The sequence below is a fragment of the Ciconia boyciana genome, chromosome 3 (genome assembly GCF_034638445.1).
Source record: "Ciconia boyciana chromosome 3, ASM3463844v1, whole genome shotgun sequence".
Lineage (NCBI taxonomy): Eukaryota > Metazoa > Chordata > Aves > Ciconiiformes > Ciconiidae > Ciconia > Ciconia boyciana.
In genome coordinates this window covers 34,512,838-34,537,034 of record NC_132936.1, presented here as the reverse complement: position 1 = coordinate 34,537,034, position 24,197 = coordinate 34,512,838, and the positions used below count along the sequence as shown (strand labels likewise).

The window sequence follows — 24,197 nt, the reverse complement described above, 5'->3', positions numbered from 1 at the left end:
GCAGGGCCAACCCCACTAAGCTTATCAATTTGAACAGATTTTATGATCTTTCTAAGGCTTATTTTGGAAATCAAGAATATAAGAACTGTTACCACAAACCCCCAAGCCTGGATTTATAATAAATAAAAATTAAGATTATAAACATAACACATTAATGCTAATTTTTGATGAAACAAATTACCTTCATAAATATGAAGGTATTTTTGTTTCCACTTTTGATTTTGATCACAGTATCATTTAAGGCTAAATACAGTCTTTTCAATTAAGGATTTTGGTTTTCCTTTTTTTAGCTCTTTAAAGAAGGCCTGTTTAAAATCCTACTAGCATTGACTTATTAAAATCCTGCAACGCTCAATGTTTGCTGATGCTTCCTTCTACTCATGAATACTTGTATACATTATTCTGATTTAATGAAGCTAAAAGCCTGAAAAACAGATTTTTCTCATGCACAGGTCCACTTGATCCACCAATTTTCCTTTGTCACTTGGCAAAAACCTTGTTAGTACTTTGACCATACAGAAAACAACATTTATACTATAATCACTGCAAAGATCCAAGATTGTAAATGACAGTGAAGAAAATGGAATATACAGAATGTCAATAATAGAAAGTGAATCATATTCCATTATTAAGAGATAAAAAATAATGAACTCACAAATAGTCCCTTTAAAAGTCCCATTAGTAGAAGTAATAACTGTGCTTAAGAAGCAAGTCTTTAGCCTTACCCAATAGGCCTTGAAACAATAATTTCAACTTGAGGTTCTGATTTTGATTCTAAAATAATGTTGTAAACTTCTTCATTTGTAGCTCCAGGCAAGGGTTTACCATTCCATTCTAGAACTTCATCCCCTTGAATTTAAAGAGAAGTTTATCTCATTTCCATATTCTTTTAGAAAGAAGTGCAAAATATTTCTGAAATCTATATAACCAAGTAACGTTGCCCAAAATCAATTAAAAAGCTGTGCTGAAACCCGAAAAAGGTTTTTGAGACACTACCAAGGCTCCTTTCTCAGAACACAGCTACAATTTGTACACACAAAACATATTAAAGAAACCACTTGTGCAAACATATTAAGTATTTCCAAAATAATACAGCACCTGTTATTGTGGTATGAAATGAAAGAGTCTTTTTAAAAGATCCTTTATTAACTAGTGGCAATAAAGTTTGAAAACAAGTTAATCTTCAAAAATGAAAAATATAAATACCTACTGTTAAGCTTTTAAAAAGCATGACATTTTATTACAATTTATATACTGTGCATTTTGATTTCTCTACAGAAAGGGCAGTCTTCACTGTCTGTGTCAAACGAACCACAAATAAAAGCAAGGAGTGAGTCACTATCTCCTGAGGATGTTAGAGGGGACAGAAAGGAAAACATGATGTGAAAGTTATTTAGATAACTTTCTTTTTTCAGCTTGCCATTTCTGGAATTTAAATAGTATGTACATTGCATTGTACTTTGGCATTATTATAAAAAGGTGAAAATCTTGAAGTATTGTTTCTAAAGAAAGATCAGTATATGCAATTAAACTGCAGGAACCATAGGGTAAGTTTACACTCTCATACCCCATCATATGCAGCAGTCAAAACTTCACAACCACTATCTGATGCCACAAATAACTTTCTTTATTGACAATTATTTTATCTTTCTTTATTGACAATGATTTCTTGTTAATCAGATTCAGCCAGGAACAACCCTTTAGCTGCTGGCTTTGCTCCTTTCTGAGGACATCTAAGCCAAATGATCAAACTTCTGCTTGTTAATAAGCCAAGGAAAACTATCCCAACTGAAGTCTTATCTAAGAAAACACATGGCTTCAATTTCCCTTTATGTTCAGCGATTGTCAGTCCTTTTTCCCAAACAGCCTGTATTTTGGTATTTTAAGAAAGGACTCCACAGAGTACTCCTCTGGCTTTCAAAGCGTTTTGGCATTCTTTAAAACATAAGGGCTTGCTAATGACAGACTTAATAAATGCTTGCTGACATATGTTTAATTTTCTACCACGTTTTTTAGCTGAAACGGTTTTAAATATTTCATATATTTATTACATAATCTTATGTCAGGGGGGAACAGGAATTAGATATTGCCTAGGAACTTCATTTAAAATTTATACAACTCGGTGAAAACACACTCAGTTTATTCTGTAATTCTGACTGTATTTTAAAGCTAACAACTGTTACAAGCTAACATGTTGTTTTTCCCTAAAATAAAATCTGATTTCTTTAGAGAGAATTGGCTTAAATTACAAAAGCATCCCAGGCATTAAAAGGAACAAGATGTGGCCAGCTTTGCAATAGTTATAACTTAACAGCAACAACCAACAGGGACATATGCTAAATTTGTAACACTAAAAATCACAATCTAAACCTAATTTACACAGTAATGAATCTATCACATTTTGAAGCAGACAAAATAGGTGCAACATGGTTGAGAATCCTGAAGAGGAACATTCAAGGTGTCTGTATCGCTATTTTAGAGGACTTAAGCAGTTTTTTGAGAGTCACTAGGAGATCAAACAATTAAAAAAAAAGAACTGCCAAGATTATTAAACATTAAGATCATCATAGTCAGAATGCTAAATTAATAGAAGTGTCTCCAATTATTTTTACTGAAAACTAGATCCAAATGGAGACTTGAGTGAAATGGCACTTCTAGTTCTAACCAGATCACCACGATCCATCTTTTGCTCAGCTTGTCCAGCTCTTGATCTTTTTGACCAGCCAAGCCCTTTTACATTGTCTCTTTCATCTAAGATGCTGTCTATAAGGCTTACATTCTGATTTCTGCTCTCAGTAACAGGCATGGAAACAGGAAAGCACCATCCAGATACTCAAAACTTGGATATATGAGAAATGCAACTGGACATGGTCCTGTACAACCTGCTCTAGCTGACCCTGCTTAAGCAGTGGGGTTGGACTAGAGATCTCAAGAGGTCCCTACCCACCTCAACCATTCTATGATCCTGTGATACACTGCTACAAATTGAGGCAAGATGATGTCCTAGTTTCGGCTAGGACAGAGTTAATTTTCTTCCTAGTAGCTAATACAGTGCTGCGTTTTGGGTAACACACTCATGTTTTAGTTGTTGCTAAGCAGTGCCTACACTGGTCAAGTACTTTTCAGCTTCCCATGCTCTGCCAGGTGCACAAGAAGCTGGGAGGGGACACAGCCAAAACAGCTGACCCCAACTGGCCAAAGGGCTATTCCATACCACATGACGTCATGCTCAGTATATAAACTGGGGGCAGTTGACTGGGGGGCAGCGATCGCTGCTCAGAGACAGGCTGGGCGTCAGTCAGCAGGTGGCGAGTGGTTGCATCACTTGGGTTTTTTTCCCTGGGTTTTGTTCCTCTCTGTCTCGTTGTTTTCCTTTTCATTTATTATTATTATTATTATTATTTTTATTATTATTAAACTGTCTTTATCTCAACCCACGAGCTTTCTTACTTTTGCTCTTCCAATTCTCTCCCCCATCCCACCGAGGGGTGGGGTGGGGGTGGGGGGTGAGTGAGCGGCTCTGTGCTGCTTAGTTGCCGACTGAAGCTAAACCACAACAGATGAACTTCTGGTGTCCCACTGTAGTAGCCCAGAGTTGCAAGTCAGTCAGTCAAGGAGCTGTTAGACACCTTACGCTGTAGATGTTTAGGCCAACCAAGATATCTGCACAAAGCTGGCTGGCAGAACCTACAGGACACCTGCACCCCTACAGAGCCACTTCTGCTGGTGAGGCATATATCCCAGGATATCTAAGATGCCTCTAGAAAGGCATATTAATGCATCTTGCATTCTACCCCCACTTACTGATGCATATTCAGCAGAGATTTTCAGAAGAAAATTTCAGCAGAAATTTTTCAGACTTACGGTGCAAATCTCTGATTTTTTTAATATTGATTTCTAAAATACTAATTCGGGTTGCGAGATACCTCTGGGGGTCAGCTAGTTCCAACCCCTGCTCAAAGCAGGGCCAACATCAAAGGATAGACCAGGTTGCTCAGGGATTTGACCAGATGAGATCTGGGTATCTCGAAGGAAGGACATGCAACATCTCCTTTGGGCAACCTGTTCCAAGCTTTAACTATCCTCTCCAGATACAAGAAAAAAGATTTTCACAAACAGGATCTCCCTCATTCCAGCTGGTACGCATTACTTCTTGTGGGATCAGTGTGCACCTCTGAGAACAGTCCAGCTCTGGGTTCTCTACTGCCTCCCATTAGCCAGGTAAAAACAAGAATTAGACCCTCCCACAGTCTTTTCTTTGCCAGTCTGAACAACCCCAGTTCTCTCAGCTTCTTGTATGCCACATGCTCTAGACCCCTAATCAACTTTCTGTCCCTCTGCCCAACCTGGTCCAGTTTGTCAGTATCTCTCTTGTACTAGAGGAACCGGAACTGGACACAGTACTCCAGATACAGCCTCATAAGCACGGAACAGAGAGCAACCACCTCCCTCAACCTGCTGGCGACAATCCTGCTAATGCAGCCCTGTACGCGACTGGCATTCACTGCAAGGGTGCTTTGCTGACTCATGCTCAACTTACTGTCCTCCAGCACCTCCAGACACTTTTCTGCCCAGCTGCTTCCTAGCTGATTGCCTCCTAGTGCTTACTGTTGCACTGGGTTATTCTGTTCCTGATAGATGACTTCATATTTGCCTTTGTTAAAATTTCTGAGGTTTGTACAATTACTCAAAGATTTATCAACTAGCCAAATTTTGGAGGTTTTTCATAAAGATGAAAAAACATGTTTTCCTAACAGCACGGACTCATCCATGCTTTTTTTGTGTTTTAGTCCCATACAATAAGATGAATAGACTTTCATTCATTGAAAACATGAACAAAACAATGTATTTTTTCTGTGAAATAATTTTGACTCTATAAATATTTTTAGAAATTAAAAATAGCTTTGACTTTAAAAACAACCTAGACCAGACATTAGAAATGTAATATCTCAGCCCAAATAGTTCAAGATTAATGGAGAGAAACTTATTTTCTGTAATTATAATCTGCAGTTAAAGCCTATAAGCAACTATAATAATTCGTGCTATCAACCCCATATATATTGACTTGGTAAAAAAAAAAATTAACAAAGTAGGATATTTTTAGATACTTGTCATCTTTTCTACTTCTTTATTACTATTTGCTTCATGCAATTATCCTAAATTCTTACAAGTTGTCATCAGAGCTTCTGGATTCCTAAGAAGGCATTGCATAGACTTTGGTTTGCTAAGACAACACTTGGAAAGTAGTTGCTTAGAGCCATGGTAAAAATATAAACCACTAAGAAGTAATTTTGAAAACCAACTGCTGTGCATAGTTCTCGCTTCATTTAGAAGCTTGAAAAGTGCTAACAGCACAGCCACTTATTTGTAAGTGCAGAATATACATCTTATATAAATGAAATATTTTAAGATCATTTTCTTGGGTTGTTTTCCATTTCTATTTGTGACAATTTACATTGAAAGAAGCACTAATAAAGTCCATTGTGTACACAGTGCATCATCCTTTAGGTGACATTATAGTGCAAGAAAAGTAACTGTAGTGAGTTTTGTTTGCCACAATGAAACAGTTTTAAAAAATGCTTGCATTGCATCTACAGAGTGTAACAAGCAGCTCCTAAGCTAGCAAGCAAGAATTTACCAGTGACACTCAGTCCTGACACCAGCACTGATGAGGAGTGTCTTTTATTTTGCTCATACAGCCAAGCAATTGGAGTCAATAATAAATTAGAAATGTAAGTGACTCTGGCATTCCATAATAACTTTACAGTATTGTCCTGTATTTAAAAAATATTAGCATATCACATGACCAATGTTAATATAAATTAACAGCTGCATTACAAAAAGCCATAATTAAAAGACAATATATTTGGTATGCAAGTGATTGATTTACCTGCTCTGAGATGCCCCACCACATCAGCCAAGCTACCTTTCTTCACTTTGGTAATGAAGGCACCGAGTCGTCCTAATTCTGTCATTTTTCCTCCAACAACCTGGTTAATCATAAATTTGTGAGTTTCCAAGCCACAAACCAGACATCATATCAAGCATAAATATACAGACAGACGAGTTTTCACATTATTTTTAAAATTAAACTTAAAATATGCATAAGGAAATCTATTGTCAATTTGGGCTTTACAAAGGCTTAAAGACAAAGTTAAAGATACAAAAAGGCTAGATCCACTTGAAAAGAAGTAAAGCTGACATAGAATGAATAAAATTGATACTGCTTTTAATGTGTTCGACTAATCAATGTTATGCAGTTTGCTAAGTATCTAAATTTGTTGCAGAAAGAATGTTTCTTAATAAATAACCAAGAAAATGTACTTTTTGCAAATAGAAGTCTGTCATGTTCTTAAGTTTAAATTGCAAGTGCACATCAAACCAAACGTATGAAAATCCCAAAATGCAATTGGTACAACAATTAAAAACTTAGCAAATACATTACTATGAAACATGGGCAAACAGTTCACAAGAACGTTGCTACCGCTAAAACCCAGGCCCTCTCATCCAAGCACATGACAGGACAAAACAGCAACTTCTGGCTTTTGTTAAACAGAACTGAAGAGAGCTAGTTTTGAAGATGACTACCTGATACAGAGATCAGGAAAATCAGAAAAAAAGGTGCCCTCACAAGATTAGATTTTTAATAAAATATAAAACAAGAAAATGCAGTCTTGCTGACTTCCTATTATTCTCTACCTTACTCTCTCCAGTCAGGTTTTTTTGTCAGGAATATCCTGGGAGGATTTTTATAATAAAATGAAACAGTGGAATGCTGGTTTATTAGGTATTATTTCCCCATGTTGCAGTCACAATAACTAGTAGGAGCTTTAACACGGATATATATCCAAGAAGATCCAGAAGCTTCCCTGCCAACAAGGCTGTCACAAGATAATGTGTTAAATTTATCAGTGGGGGCCTTTAGTTCAGATCATACAAAAATGAAACTTGAAAAATTGAAGAGAAGGTCTCCAATCTACATTTCCTACTAGGACCGACCTTTTTTCTCACATACTAAAAAAAAATTGCTTGCTGCCAGCAAAATTCAGCCTTGTACTACAGACTACTAGACATTTAGTAGAGTGAAGCTGTTCTCATTGTCTGTATTCCCACACCACACTATCTCACTTCAAGGTGGATAAATGACTCTTACCCAGGACATGCCATTACCAAGTTCACAAGGTTCTTTCCTGATTTAATTCCCATCATGACAAGCAGAACCGACAATCCACATCTCCGTCACATGTGAGGGATTGAACTATCAGACAACTATATGCAAGGAGCGGTTCAGTATCAGTGCCCTTTGAAGTAGGGCATTCAATCCTAAGTGGATGGGAATGTTTCATATTTTGCATTGTTTCTGTTGTTCTCAGTGGGGAGAGGAAGACACCCAAATTAAATTCTCTCAGTCACCTTTGAAGCTCTATATAGTTAAAAATATACATGGAGACAGAAATTATTGAACTGGCACACTGTATTCCCCACCACCTTCAGAAGTAGCGCTCTCTCTCTTTTAAGTGTTCCAGCAATTTAGGGACATGAACCTAAAAGTCTGCTACAAATTACTAATTCAGGGATTTAAATCAACTGGACAGTGTTGCCAATGTCTTAATTTTGGGGCATCAGATTAACTGGAATTACATTTAATATAATCTCTACTATGCTTTAAAAGGTTTTTTTGCAAATTTTTGTGTAAATATTTAGTTTCATTCTACAAAATTTCTGTTTCCGAATGGCTGTGTGGATTTGAAACACTGACCTTGTAAATATGTGCATCCAGATAACATTTATGTATGTGGATTATGAGATGAATTACTTGACTGAAATGCAAACAGTAGAGCTAGAAAAGGCAGGACTCCATCAGTGCATTGCAATGTGCAGTATATGTCTTGCAGACAGGAAGCTGAATAAACATACACTTTGTAATCAAAATGGTTCAGTTCCTTTGCCATGGATGACTGGAAGACTGCATACAAGGATAATTTATCTGTATAACTTCAAAACTTACTAAAAATGAGGAATATATTTTTGTCAAGTGACCAAATAATTGGAAAGTCCTCTGATTTACTGTGTTAGACCTCTAGGTCTAAGGTCCGTGGAAGTTTCTTTCATTTACCACATAAACCATGTAATACTTACTTTTAGCCCCAATAATGCACCTGATTCTTTTGGCATGGTTGTTCTCTTGTTAAGAATAACACGCCCAATTAAGCGATCTCCCTCTTTAGAAGGCTGCCACGTTACTGGATGCTGTTAAAAAAAACAGCAGTAGAATTAAAGAAGTGCAACCATCTTCCTGTATTTAGATGCACATTTATAAGCAAATAAAATTTCTGGATGTCACGGTAGACACGAACGTTTTTCAGACGTGTTACATATTGCGCCCAAGCTTTCTATTATTATATCTGTTGAACTCTGGCTTCATTAAATCTTTATGCCCACTGTAAAAAAATCTCAGCACTAAGTCTGCAGGTGGAATCATAATGTAATTCAAAGTTCAATACAATTAAATAGTTAAAACATACCTTAGGTAATAAAATTAAACATTTACTTTTAAATTCCATGACCCTGAAAAGTGCATTCATAAATTCTGTTCTTTAGAATAATATACATGTTATACAGGTCTGCCATATGGGTTCACTATATAATAAAAATCCAAGCAATCCTTTCCCACTCCAAGTCAATAGAAAAAGTCAAAAGAAAATCTCCCAGAGCAGCATCACACTCACAGTTGCTTTTGTGGTGTGTAGTGAAATCTAGTATCATGGCTATAAAAGAATTAAATTCAAGTTAAAATTCAGGCAATTTTACTAGTGTATCTTTTGATGAAAATTTCTTTCTGATATCAATTTCCATGATCCACTAAACCAAATTTTCATATAATTTGTACAGAACAAATTTTTACAACAAAACATCTATGCTGAACTGAAATAATCAGCAAACATTTTAATTCATGCTTATGAACCTCTTTTTCCCTGTTCCTTACCGAACTTATCGGGGATGTCTCCCTGCTGTGCCACGTGGCAGGATCCAGCCAGTAATAATCCAAGTCACCTGGAAGAATATGAATAGAAAGAAATGTGTAATCTCTCAAACAGAGAAAGATGTATGAAAGATTACTTCTGCATGCATGAATTTTAATATGCAATAGTCTGAGGAAGCAAATACAAAACCTGTATTATGATTCAAATTAACTTTTATCAATTTGAAAACAATATAGCCTAATAATACAAAAACAAAACCACATAATAATGCATTTATTTGGACCTCTGCTTTTTCACGAATTGTACCTCAGAATCAGTTGTGCACTCTGGCTGTTTTTGACTTTGCCCAGACATCTTCCAAGAATGGACCTCAATGCATTGCATTCACAGCCCTCCTCCTCCCCCCCGTCTCCTTAACAAACACACAGGACTACAGCTAATGATGACACAAGAGAGAATACTCCACAAAATAGGCACTTAGCTATAGTTAAGAACAGAACAGTTAATCGTACTCAAGAATCTGCCAAGTAGTTGATCAATACTGTGACAATGGGTACCGTACAGATGGAGAGGCACAGGAGCCGGTAAAGTGTAATAGAGTACCAGCCAAAACAGCCACACAAATAAAGCAAACAGTGCCAACAGCAGATAAGAGGTTGCAATCTTTCATTTTGCTTGGGACAAACTTCTCTACTATGTATATCAAGAATAAACCCAGGAATTACAGCAGGCTGGAAGCCATGAGCCTATCGGGCCAAGGAGGGGAACCGTGGGTAGGGTTTGGGAGAAAAGGCAGCAGAGTGTAACACCACAGAGAATATATATGAATTTATGGAAAGCAAAGGAAACCACAGTTTGACTTAATATATTACAGCTGTAGAAGGTTGCACTAGTAGCAAAAAACTACCAACTTCACTGGCAGTTGTCTGTGATAGAGGACTGATGTAAACGTGCACTCCAAGAAGGAAAAGGACGAGGCAGGAATTGCAAGAGGAAGAATATCAGGCAGTGCAATTCAGAGCGCAATTTTCTTTACGAAGAGGAAGGGTGCAGGTGATATTGGGAAGGACATAGGAGAATGATGCAGGCTAGAATAGATCCAACAGAAGGACAAATGTGAGACTGATACAGCAGGAACAAGTCTGAAATATTGCTATGCTAGCGCTAGTTTTAAATGGAATGTGCTTTACCTGTGGTTTACCTTACACATTAAACCTGTGAGCTCTGAACCTTGGTGTTATTTCATCCCTTTGGGTATTGCCACAGTGTATTAACAAAAATGCAATAGTGTCATTAGAAATGAGAAGGGCAACTCTTTCTAATGCTCTCTTGCAATAACAGTAGTATATATAAAAGCTTGATCTGAAATAACCAAGAGGTATTTTTTACTTTTATCTGAGAAAAAGTAAATGATTCTGCCATTTAGCTTTACAATGCCTTTAAACACAAGAACAAACAACCCCCCCACCAAACCAAAATCTAAACTATCACTTCAGAGGTTAGTTTTATACCCTGAAGGAAATACAGTCACCTCTCACTGAGGTTTATATCCATACCTGCACTCCAGGCATTTTTCACCCTCACTTAGGCAGAGAACCTTGGTCTTTTGAAATATGTTAGTGGAATAGTTTAATACTGCTTTTTGAATTTGCAAGTGATTTTTTTTTTCAACTCTTTAAATTACTATGTTCCAGAGTTAGTCTTCATCGTGGAACAACTCTTCACACACTTTCCTAACAACATTCCTACAAACTCTTTACCAATCATTTAAAAGCCACCAGGTAAAAAGCCTACTTTATCATTAAAGTCAGATACTTATTGTCGATACCCTCAGCACTCTTGATGTGCTCTATGTCTTCAGAAAACACATTTTATTTATTATGTACACTTCAGGCAATACATCTTTGCTATCTTATTTTAGAAAACACATCTCTAATACTACTGTTAGATGACTACTCTTACTAGCACACAGGTATCCAATAGAAGCCCAAACAAAGCATGCTTCTAGCAAGAAAAAAAATATACATTTACATGAAGAGTTTATTATTTTTTACTTTTTTTTGACAAATATTTACATGCTGATTATGAAATACAAGTTGTACCACTCTATAATCCATAAAATCTTTAATACTTTATCATCTACATGCTCATATGCACAAGCCTATTTTAAAACAGGTTATTATTATCATATGCATAACCACACAAGGCAGTTTGCGGTTGCATTAGCTACTGCAGTTCTGCAATTCTGGAGAGCTTAACTTCACACTGAAGATCTTTCAGTTTTATTTTTAGCATCATTCCTTGCACCTTTATAGATTTCAAAATTGCAACAAGAGCAACAAATTCACAAACCAGACTGCCACCCCAAGTGCTGGCAGTAAGCTGGGACCTGTGGCACAGAGCCCTCTGATTTTCAGTAATGGACTCAACAGTAACACCAAAAAGCAACCCTCTCCTGTGTGAGCTGGCCTGCCACAGGTAAAACACAACATACTTTGCCTCCATGTTTCACAGCTATTTGCTCAGCAACAGATAAACGTCCAGGCAGGAATAAATGTGACCTCCAGCATGCAGAGGTGTGTGTCCAAGCGCTCAAAGACATTTCTGCTCTTGTCCCCATTGCTCCCTGCTCTCCCTTCTTCCTTCCTCAGCTTCAGCTTCTGGGTCCAAGTTTCCTTGCTGCTCTTCCTCTTGGTTATTGCATACCCGTGAGCACCTGATTCATGCATCTAGCATCCTTCCCAACAAGTTCCTGCTGTAGCAAGATGCTCTCACATGTCTTCTGCCTTGGCTCCTACCTGCTAATCTTCCCTCCTCACCAACTACCTACCCTTTGCTGCCTTTCTTCCCTGTCCATTTTGTTGCTATCATCCATCTTCTGTCTCCTTGCGCTTCTGGCTTTGGTGTCCTCTCTTTAGGCTGTGTATTTTAATCCCTTCTTCCCCTCACGTTGTTGATACTAAGCTACATCCTCACAGTCCCCTCCTCCCCACACATAAACCTTTAGTTTCCTGCCCCTTTCACCCCTCCTGTCTGTTCTGCCCTTTGGTAAATTCCAAGCCACCAGCTATGTCCACCACAGCTGGCCACGGCCATGGTCCTTTTGCCCTCTGCTCTCAGAAGCTGAGAACTGCACTGCAAATGCGGCTGTACTGAGCTGGAGCATAGATGATATGCTGGGAATGCATAAAGGTAGCCTTCAAATAAAAACTATTGACTGAAAGTGATAGGTCTACAATTTGGTGAATATTTTAAAAGCTGCAAAAATGCATGAATTGGGGAGAAAAAAGAAAAGAGTCCACGTTCTTGAAAAATGACTGAATTTTAAAATTCTCATTAAAATTCAGTATGAAATAGACCCCTGGCATGCAAACTTTTGTTTGAATCTACAAATGTAAAAAGGGTTTTACAATACAAAGTGACAGTTAATCCACATTCATAAACACTCATAGAACAGAATACACAAATTAAAGCATAAAGGAACAAAACCCTCAAATGAGCTTAAAAAATACTTTACGCCAGCAACACTGACACTAGGGTCTTGACATCTGCAGTTAAGTACTTTGTTACAGCTATACTTTTAAAAATAATTTCTCCTTGATCATCCTATGCCATTGTTGCTTCTTTACTTAATACCTACTTATGCCATTCTTGCACTGCCATACCCCAGAACTCACTATTTGTTTAATTACACAAAATAATTTCAATGAAGTAGCATTATAGAGATCAAGGAATAGGTAAGTAACATGCAAAAACTTACAGTCTAAGAGCATAGTTTCAGAATTTCAGATTTTCTCAAAAAATCCCCACCAAAACTCAAAACAAAAATCCCTATACACAGAGTACTCTCTCCACTGGTAAAAGTCACTAAAAATAACTAGTAAAATAAGACAAATTTAAGACATAATGGAGAGGGATAAACAATTTTTCTAAGGAGTGAATAATTGATTTACAGGCTTTAACTGCTTTTAAACACTTTTAAAAGAATGCTTTAAATTTAAAAACATTAAAAACTTAAAACTAATAAGCCCCTATGAAAATACACATATACTGTACCATTATTTTTATACATTACTGATATATTTCTAAAACATAAAAAAATTATTTCAACTTAAAGCATATTATTAAAAATGCATTTGCAGTTATAATGCATGATTTACTTAAGACCAATGGAATGAAACAAGCATATTTTATAAAACCTTTTTTCCTGAGGGAATAATTCAAAAGTTGTATCCTGCCAGCAATGAAATATTTTTCCTATTAACATGCTGCTGCTCGATTACTTTACTCTTGGACACAAATGGATATAATCATAAATCTACTTTACAAGACACAAATGTGTTGATTTTTTTTCCGTGAGACGTCTTTTGCAGTCTTCGATCAAATTTCAAGACGGGGAGTAAAACTCTAATAAATTGCCGTTGTTTTTATATCCGCAACAGGCATGCCTTCAAAATAAAGGGAAAGTAAAATTCACACCACCAAAAAATGTTTTCTCTAAAATACTTCGTCTTCAGCAGCACTACCCATACCAAAAGCTAATGCTGGGATACTGCGATTTCGAGTGAAATCTTGCAAAGCTGAGAAGTGCTGGAAATGACAGCCTTGTCTCTCTTGCAAAGCCAAAACAAGCACTAAATATGAGAAAGTCCATTACCGGGTATGACCAGTCGTGCTGATTTCCAAAGAGTCTTGAATACCGGAGATAAAATACCCCAAGATGTTTCCCCAAATACATCCAGACTGTATTCGGAGACTACTGATATTTCACAAAGAACCGTGCTTCTGGTGTTTTGCTTAAATCCAGATGCACTAGATTTGCAGCAGTTACTTAAGACAAGAAGCAGACAGTCTAATGATAAGAGTCAGTCAGTCCATGTTAGGCACTTAATTGAGCCTAACATGTAGCTGCTAATTAATAAAGCAGTTCTATCCCATACCTAGGAAACGTAGACAATTATTTTCAGAGGCTGCATCTAAAATTAAGGTGCAAACTGGCTTCCTATGTAGTCAGACTAGATCTCTCTAATTAACACATGCAGTAGCCATTTATTTATTTACCTTTGTTAATTTTTAGGGTCAAATATAGCCTGCATTAAACAGGCAATAGGAAAAGCTTATCAAAGACCTGGAACATCCTCTGTTAGGTCTTCCACAGTTCCTATGGAACTGGATCAGTATCTCATGGAAATGATCAATTGTTTCCCAAGGTAAAAATCATAGAAGCCACATATCAACCTCAGAAAGTTACAACAAATGTAAATAAACTCCATGTATCAACTTGATTGCCTTCCTCCTTCACAGCCTGAGTTTTTCATGAATTAGAAAACCACTCTACATTCTATTGGTAAATGTCTTCAGCACACTGTTATTGCCATGAAAAACATCTGGCTACTGTTACAGATGTGATAGGTCATACTGTTAAGTAAGAAAGTACTCCTATGCCCAAGAAAAAAAAAAGATGCTAAACATTTTATCATGCCAGATAAACAATGTACGTTTAAATCATTATAGTCAAGCTGCTAACTAACCACATAAAGAGAAAACACATGAGTACCCTGGCTTGACAGACAGCCCTTGCATCTAGGTGGCAAGCAGAGAATTCAAAATCTACCTATTGCTTATTTATACAGAAAGCTTCACAAAAATGCTCATTATCTCCTTGCTCTCAAATCAACCCACTTCAGATGCCTATAGTTAAGAACTTAAATTCTTGCACAACGAGGTCTGTGTTTTACCATTTATGCAGTTCAAGGACAGGATGGCTTATGCGGTATGTGGGAAGAATGCACCACATGACTGTGAAGTTTAGGGTTTATTTTGTACAGAAAATATATAATTGTATTGGATTTGAGTTCCCTGCTGCCACATGTCCTAAACACTGAATGCTAACGTACTGTAAGACTCCGAAGTTCAAATAAAGACTAGTACTCCAAGACTAGAAATACAAGTGACAATTTACATATACATAATACTCATATTTCGAATACAGACCTGGCACACATGCCTGTGACCCCTACAGCTCCCAAAGCTAGAGCCAGCCTCTCAGACCGTTCCCTCAATTTGATATTTATTTAGGCATTTCAACATAATGATAAGATACAAAATTGCTTTTCTATATCTGAATTAAATTTCTGAGTAACAGAAAATCATTGAAAAAGGGTCTATGGAGCTTTACCAAGCTCTAGGCTTTCAGATCTAGGTAACTGACAGCCTGGGCTTATCCAGCACACACTGAAAATAAATGTCTATTCCTTACTTTTGTGTTTAGAAGATAAGGACATTTCATACTCTTTCTCACACAAAATGAACACTTCGGCATTTTATTTTGAAACAAACCCCTTAGTTTAAAAATCTTTTTAAAAGTGGTAGTTACATTATGAGCACAGCGCAGGTTGCAATGCTAATTAGTATTTGCAGACCAGAAATCCAGAAATAATTAGGCTAGGAAGTAGTGAACTCATGAAATACTATTTTGATTGCTAAGGATAGTAATATTAAACTAAATGTAGTGAAAAGGCAAATCTATTTGACTTCTTCCTTAGTTACTATTGCAAAGTTGTTTCTTTACAAGAGTTTGAAAATTCACAATTATTTTTTATTTTGCAAAGGAATGATTTGTCAGTGGCTGATTACTAAAAATTCTTTCAATATATTCTTTTTGTCTGGGTGCAAGGTGAATCTTCTGTGGACTGTTTAAAATATAACATGAGTTTATTATCCAGATATTTCTTTAGCAAAGACTTTTTTATTTTATTTTATGGATTGTGATTTTTTTTTAATGAGGAGTACAGTTTAGACATACACTCTTTTATAAGAAAGTTTTGCACTTGTGTTCATTGATGGCTCAAGAAGGTTTCTCAAAAGGTATACTTGCAAAAGGCCTTCCACCACAAAAACAACTGGGCCCATTTGTATGTTCACAAGGTGGACTTCCTGCCTGAATTCTCAGTGTTGTTAGAAGGCTTTATAAATTACTGGAAGCAAAGATTACTAATCTTGCCAATGGAAGCTTGAATCCAAAAATCACAACCTATCCAGTCAAGTAACAAACTGAGGATTTGTGAATGTTTCTAAAACTTTTAATATGGATACAAGGAATGTAACAAGGAAGCTGTTCTACATTTCCTGAATCTCTAGGGAGTCTGCTCATGAGACTCCCCGAGCCAACATTATTTAGTTCCTTCACTCAGACACTGAGAGTGTTGAAGAGTTCATCAGCCCTTTCCAACTACATGCTTATTTTTATCGCAGAGACTGTCTAAAATGTTATTCTGAGGAGGTGTAAGTCCTATTGTAATCATGTGAGTCCAAGAATATATGTGATCCACAAAGCTCACAAAGGGATGGCCCTCAGAAGCATGTTCTGTAAGGTGTTCAGAAAGTGTGTTTCGAGTGCTAAAGAACCTGGAGAGACCTAAAGATGTAAAATACTAAGTAAGATGCATGAAATTCCATTAATTTGAAAAGTTCCTTTAAAAGCTTTAATAAAATATTTTGTTGAGGATACCAGAAAAAGTGATTAGCACTACCAAGAACTTCAAATCAGCAGGCAAACATTTTAATTGATTTTTGATACCATGATATCTAAAGATTTAAGAAAAATTTTGTTGTCTCAGGGCTAGCTCTGAGTGCTGATTCTCCGGACTTTGATTACTCTCTTGAGTGGAAGCTAATTCTGTAGATGGATGGAAAGATCTCCTCATTGATATTTAGAGCTTCTTTGAATAAATTTATTACTGTTATTTAATTCCAATTTGATATTGACACTAACTTGTTTTAACATTTTTATTTGAGTTCCTATTTCGTATAATTAACACTATTTTAGCTTTGGCATGATCTCTTGATAACATTTTTACTCAGCATATGATGAAATTTGCAAAATGTATAGCAAGTTATCTCAAAAAGTCAGATGGGCTCGTAATTTTGGAGACATGGATACATAGCTGACCCGTGCACTAAAAGCCTGACCAGCTCTTAATAACTTTTCCGCTGTGCTGAAGGAATTCCCAGCACTTCAAGTATGCTGTGCTGTTCTCCAGCCTAACACAATTTTTCTTTCCTGTGTTTTTTTTTGGTTTGGTTTGATTGCCTTTTACGGAGAGGTGGGAGAAGGTATTTTAAAAAGCCTACTTAGACTTTCAGCTGTTGTGTGTGTTGTTTTTTGTTTGTTTGTTTGTTTTTCCTGTGGACATTTAAACCAATTGAGTAGGTGTTACTTGCAAAAGAAGGTAATATTTTCAATTTGGTCTCTTTTGGTATTTTTCCCCTGACAATTTAAAAAAAAATACAGTTGACTTTTTTATCTTAGTATTTGTTAAAGACTGATTTATGAACAAATTATAATTCAAATTCAAAGCTCAAAATAAATTCTCCTCAAACCCCAAGGTGTTTCTACACTGCCAGTAGATAGGAGTTTTAACAAGGATAAGCATACCAGAAAAAAATGTAAGGCTGTGAAACAGCAGCCCATGCCTTAGAAGTCCCATGGATACAATGTCCAGTGAGGTATCAGTGCCCTGGTAGCACCCACTGCAAATAAGGTGACCAAAACGGGCTATGCCCAGAGAGGCTTATTTGAACATACATTTTCTCCTACTGTGGAGAAAGAAGAAAGGCATTTCTGCTCAGATACAGAAGGTAATACACAGTGTTTATAAACATGCTGATAGAAACAACAGCAACTGGGAGCAAGGTTTCTTGTTATCCACAGGACAACAGGAATGGGAAGGGAGAAAGGCAGTGAAGCCTTTCTGTTGATTGTCCAACATACACACACAGAGTCAATCATACAGACATGCACAAGTCACTTGAGAAATAACAAGAAGATTATATTTCATAATCAAAGTTATTATTTCATTTTCATGAAAACTGGGGGAGATAATTAATCTCAAATATTACAATGAAAAGGAAAGTCTGAGGAGGAAAAAAAAGCTCTTGGTTGTCCTGGCTTCAGGACTGTAGAAGGAAATACAGCAGATGAAGTTCTCTGGATCGTGATTAAAGAGAAAAGCACTTCAGCAGTACCATGATGGGGTACCAAATTAGGAAGATGAGCCTAGCGAGTTTTGGGGTTTTTTTGTAAGCATTCATCAGAATCCTCCATTATGCAGCATTTGAAGATAATGAGAAGTTTTAAAGGCTTTTGTTTCTCCAGTTCAGAGGGGAATACGGCAGGAAGAATCCTTGGAGTGCACAGTGAGAGATCACTGACAGTAGGAAACCAACCAGCAAAGGACCTTTGGAGCTTTGCTTCCCACCAGTAGAGAGGAAATAGTTAAGAATGTGAAAGTGAATAAACTTTGTCATCTTTAAAGAGGGAAGGAACCTGAGCAGAAGAAAAACCCAAAACCTTTATTTAAAAAAAAAAAAAACAACAACAAACAAACCCAAAAACCAAAACCAAACCAAAACCAAAATACCCCAACCTTAGAGAAAATAAGGAAGCAGCCATGACAGCAAAAGGAGTCCGTCAATCATGGAAGCATTTGAAGAAATAATACCAACATCAGAAGCACAACCAGCCCAATACAGAGGAAGGAGAAATGCAGTCAAAGACTGATGAGCTAAGTCATAAATGTTTCATTTTCTAGAAGGTGGTGAACAATCAATGGAACATTGCCGACGAGCGAGCAACTTACAGTGATAGAGTACCAGGAAGCATACAAGCAAAAATTAGACACACACAAAATTTAATGCAAACGGCGAAGTATGTAAAAACAATTGAGATCATTCTGCAAATATTTAGTCCCTAGTACTTAGTATCTAGTACCAAGTACTTGCCATTCTAGAATACTATGGAAAGAGTCTGCTACCATTTGGCTCTATCAGCAAATGATACCAAGGCAGGTGAGGGGTTTTTTTTTAAATAGGTTCTAAAAATAAACTCAAGTAAAACTCATAGCAACATGTTAACAATGTCTGTAGCATAAAAATCAGATGTTATGCCAAAGCAGGAAGAGGTCAGACTGTCTAGACTGAATATAATACACTAGGCTAATTCACTTCATCCCGGAGTACTTATAGACCTGTCTGAAGCTATGTCATTGCCAGGAACAATTATTTATTGAGAATTAGTGGAGTATGGATGAAGTTCCACAAAACTGGGAAAGGGCAAACACAGCACATGTTTTTAAAAGAGAGGGGAGAGGAAGAGGGGCTAGAAATTATAGACCAGTCAGCTTAGTATCAATTTCTGAAAAAATGCTAAAATAAAAAAAATCACTTTCAAGATAGTAAGAAGAGATGAGACCTAAAAATCAAAGTGTCAATAACAAATTAATCCAATTTCATTGCCTACCACTGCAGTATGATAGGTAACAAACAGCAGATGTCACATATCTTCAGTTGAGCAGTTTTGTTTATGAGCATGCCATGATAGAGTCACACCAGAAAAAGTGTCTAAATAATACTATGCTATTTAGAAAAGCATATTCTAAACAGCTAAAACTGGTAACAAAAACCCCTAACATATTCATTAAGCAGGGTCTGTCATGTTTGTCTGGGATATGGTAATAGTCAACACTCACATTACTGTTCTAGATAATAAAACAGAGACATATTAGATTTGTAGGTGACTTGACCCCAAGGAGAAGGGAATGGTCTGGAATGGAATAGGAGACCATGACTGGACTTCAAAGCTATCCTGACAAACTGGCAAAATGAACTGGAAAAAACAGGACCCAGTTCAGAATGGATAAGGAAATGGCTCCACAATCAGACCAGGATAAAGAAGTGTAGTAACAGGGAAAGGAATTCAATCAGTTAAGGACTAGCTGTGTAGAAGATGATGACGTAGATACAGTCTACGTGGTAATAGGAGTGGTAATAGGATAAGAAAGAATCATAGAATCATAGTATGGTTTGGGTTGGAAGGGACCTTTAAAGGTCATCTAGTCCAACTTCCCTGCAATCAGCAGGGACATATTCCACTAGATCAGGTTGCTCAGACGCCCATCCAACCTGACCTTGAACATTTCCAGGGATGGGGCAACCACACCTCTGGGCAACCTGTTCCAGTGCCTCACCACCCTCATAGTGAAGAATTTCTTCCTTATACGTAACCTAAATCTACCCTCTTTCAGTTTAGAGACATTACCCCTTGTCTTAGCACCACATGCCCTTGTAAAAAGTCCCTCTCCAGCTTTCTTGCAGGCCCCATTCAAGTACTGGAAGGCTGCTGTCAGGTCTCCCCAGAACCTTCTCTTCTCCAGGCTGAACAACCCCAACTCTCTCAGCCTGTCTTCATAGGAGAAGGTGCTCCAGCCCTCTGATCATCTTCATGGCCCTCCTCTGGACTCACTTGAACAGGTCCATGTCCTTCTTATGCTGGGGGCCCCAGAGCTGAATGCAGTACTCCAGGTGGGATCTCACCAGAGCAGAGTAGAGGGGGAGAATCACCTCCCTTGACCTGCTGGTCACGCTTCTTTTATGCAGCTCAGGATATGGTTGGCTTTCTGGGCTGCAAGTGCATGTTGTTGGGTCATGCTGAGCTTCTCATCAACCAACACTCCCAAGTCCCTCTCCTCAGGGCTGCTCTCAATCCATTCTCTGCCCAGCCTGTATTTGTGCTTGGGATTTTTCTGACCCATGTGCAGGACCTTGCACTTGGCCTTGTTGAACTTCATGAAGTATGCAGGGGCTCACCTCTCAAGTCTGTCAAGGTCCCTCTGGATGGCATCCCTTCCCTCCAGCATGTCAACCGCACCACACAGCTTGGTGTTGTCAGCAAACTTGCTGAGGGTGCACTCAAGCATACAAGCCTGGCTGCTGCCTGAAAACCATTACCCTTGCACTTGAGGAGTTAGCAGGGTTGGCCAGAGGCCAGGCTCAGGTGCCTTGCCTACTACTTGCCACCAAATACCTCCACAAGTCAAACTGGTGGAGAAATTAAGGTTTTGTTGTTGTTGTTTTTTGATTTTGCTTTACTCTGCATCATGGTTTGTCTTCTGGGCACCTTTGCACCTAACCAATACCCTGACATGACAGTGACCTTGATGACAGCTCAGTCTCTCAGGTTCTCTCCTTGCAGCATACAGTTAAATTTTCAGAACGGAATATTTAGCTTAACTGAAGCGTAGTTATGGGAGAGAGATGAGTTAAATTTAATGGCCAGAGAGATATAGATGGTCTGGTTTAATAATCCTTTATAACTCTACAGTCTATTCCACAGAAAAAAGTCAAACGCTCTCAAGAGAGACCAAAACTGGACTGGGGAATGCAGGGCTAGTGTGATTTTAAAATATCTTTTAGTTCTCCCAATTCCATGCTATTCCAAAGGCTGGAGACGTGCTGCTGTATGCCATTGCCCACAGCACAGCCTTGAATCTCCGCAAAGCAGGGTGTCACAGCTCTGTACTTCTCAATCCCAGCCCTAGTTCACCTTCTTCATCTACTTATGCCAATATGTGCAAGAGGTGTCTGGGAAGCAGTTTGCAGCTGTCTACCCCAGTGAGTACCCTGAAGAAGAAACAGGGGGTTTACCTTCTTTATGTAGCTATAAACAACTTATTAAGTGTGAGAGAGAGTGCAAGGCTTTGATCTCAACCAAAGGTTTTCTCCAGTCTTATCCTTTAAACTCCATGCAGAGCTAAGGCTGACTGTTGTCTCTTCCCAACCTTAGCAGCATCTTGTTTTCCTGATATTCCTGCTGCTGTTTCAGTTCCATCTCTGTTCTGATTGCTGCTCAACCCCATTTTCTCCAACGCATCTCTCCAGATTCTGCCTTCAGTATATTCTTATTCTCCTCTAAACTCTGCTAAACCAAATGAATTTCACACATGGATTTCTTAATATATGTTAACAGCTGTAATATTTGAGAGGATAAAACCTCTTTCATTACTTATTCTATCATACAACCTATAGGATTAATTCTTCTAGTGAAAAAACTACTTTCAAAAATGACTTTTACAGACAGTGTTATCAACTACTTAGAAGATTTTGAAGATCTTTGTTATTCTCAACACACTGCATAAACCCCAAGGAAATTGCAATCGTCAATCCTTCCTCTCACTTTCCCCTGCGATCCTTTAGTGATTTAGCTGAGGACCTTATTCCAAATACAGATCTTCTATTTTGCCCCCTAAGGAGAGTGCCGATGTCCTTCCCTGATTCAGAAAGTGCAATGCATCAGTATGATGATGCAGAGATAACATACAAAATAACCACAACCGCACAAACATATTCTTGTTCTATGTACATGGGTTTGATGATTTTTTTCCCAAATTTATATGCAAAAATAAAAGTAACAGAATCATATTCCATTCTGAACTTGTTAAAACTACTAACAATAGCACAGTTCAGGGGATCGAGGACACATCAATTGTCTTCTGCCAAAGAGAAATAATACACAGGAATGATCATTTGTTTTCTGAAGTAAATTTCTAAATTCTTTATCCATGACATCTCCAAAATGCAAAATAAACATAATGCAATCGGAATATTATTACTTTTCAGAAACACATTTACATTTTTATATGTGCTTTCAAAATAGAGGTTTTTGTTTAAAAACTCATGCCATATAGCATCACTAATGTCAAATTATATTTGACACATGAGCCTTCAAAGTATAAACATAACTGAAAGACAGACTTACAAGCAAAATGGTTCCTTATTCCCTGCTTAAGCTGAATATTTGATACAATTAATACTTTACATTCGGAGGACACAATGTCTCCACTCAAACTGTACAGTTAAAGAAATCTGTTTATAAAAAGATATATTTTTAAAAAATATAAAATATTAAAATATATCTAAAACCTCAGCACTGTATAGCCACTTGTTTACCTGTCCCTGAATGCAACGTATGGAGCAGAAACTGAAGAAACCCAGCAAACATAGCAGCATCAGCAAGAGAATGGTTAAAAAAGCACAACTGGCATCTAGTAGGTTGCTGAATTCCAGCCTGCAACTGTAGCAAAACTGTAATGCAAGCAAAAATCCACTTCAGTGTGAAGGAGATGATATAAAATAAGTCCCTAAGGTCCTTGCGTCCTGATTCTAAGCCAAATTATTCTGCAGCATCAAACATTCAACACCGGTGACACCAAACAGGGCTACAAGAGCTCTTGTCATCAAAACAAATCTCTGCAGTGTAGTGCAAGCATCGATTACTGCATTAGTTCATACACGCTCGCTGCAATGACAAGGAGTTTCAGTATCTAGAAGGAGTTAATGATTTTAGAAATCCAGAATTAACAATCCTCAGGAAACAAGATGGGAAAAAAAAGCTCCTTCCTCTCCAGATAGAACAGGAAAGAAGTTTCTTAGTGCTTTGAAGCCAACAGTAGACACAAGCTCAGGTACCTAAGTAATCAATACCACTGCTGCAGTTATTATTTATATTCAGCAGTGGTGTGCTGAACAAGTTTTAATGAACTGCATAAATGAAGCAATCATGTAAAGCAAATGAGGCTGTTTTAAGTTATGTAAAACTTCCCAAGCTGTAGATTTACTACTAGCACACTGAAAACACAATGGCCCTTGAAAAAATTTACCATTTTTTACAAATTAATGGGATGATTTAATACTTTTCTTACATAATAGATGTGTGCATGGAAATGTAATTTTATATAAGAAAAATATATTCTAAATAAAAAACTGCAAATAACATTTTGTATTCCAAATTACATATTCAAGATAAAAGAGAAAAGCAGAACGTGTGTACCAGCATATTTGGGAAAGCCAGATGATTAGAGAATTACAGCTAATAAAATTTGCTAAAGAATTTAATCAAATTTAATCATATCCAAAATGTACGACAATAAAACTATTTCTTTGTCAGAGAGAGTCTTCCTCTGTAAAAATATATGTTTCTCTGCAGCATATCTAGATACTGCAGGACTTCAGAAATACAAAAAACCTGCCTGTTTAGAAACTAAAATGTGAGAAAACAAGGCATGATGAACTACCTATTTAAATTTCCATTCAAAGAGAAGCTTATAAGGGATAAAATACAAGTAATTAAGCTAATGAGAGCTTACAGTTCTTTCATCTTTAATAATATATAGACCTATTAGTAATAATGAAAATACACTATTAATCAAGTTGTTTCCCTGTAATTCTGGATCACGTGATCAAAACCAAGGTACTGTGCACTGCCTTTCACACACTAGTTCACCTGTCAGTCAACAGCAAAAGCCACGGCTGACATCCCAGGTCACTGCTGACTTTCAGTGTCCCCAGTAGCACAGTATTAACAGAAAGGCAATACAA

General features: G+C 37.3%; 1 protein-coding gene across 10 annotated transcripts in view; it reads right to left on the bottom strand.

Moving 5' to 3' along the window:
• RIMS1 (regulating synaptic membrane exocytosis 1) overlaps positions 1-24,197 on the bottom strand; it is a 355,711-nt gene that overhangs the window by 151,155 nt on the left and 180,359 nt on the right. For all 10 annotated transcript variants that reach the window (XM_072855284.1, XM_072855285.1, XM_072855274.1 and 7 more), the window contains exons 5-8: positions 8,987-9,054; positions 8,140-8,250; positions 5,891-5,990; positions 726-849 (exon numbers count right to left, since the gene is read on the bottom strand). In XM_072855284.1, the coding sequence (XP_072711385.1) occupies positions 726-849; positions 5,891-5,990; positions 8,140-8,250; positions 8,987-9,054 (403 nt within the window). The remainder of the gene's footprint in view (positions 1-725; positions 850-5,890; positions 5,991-8,139; positions 8,251-8,986; positions 9,055-24,197) is intronic.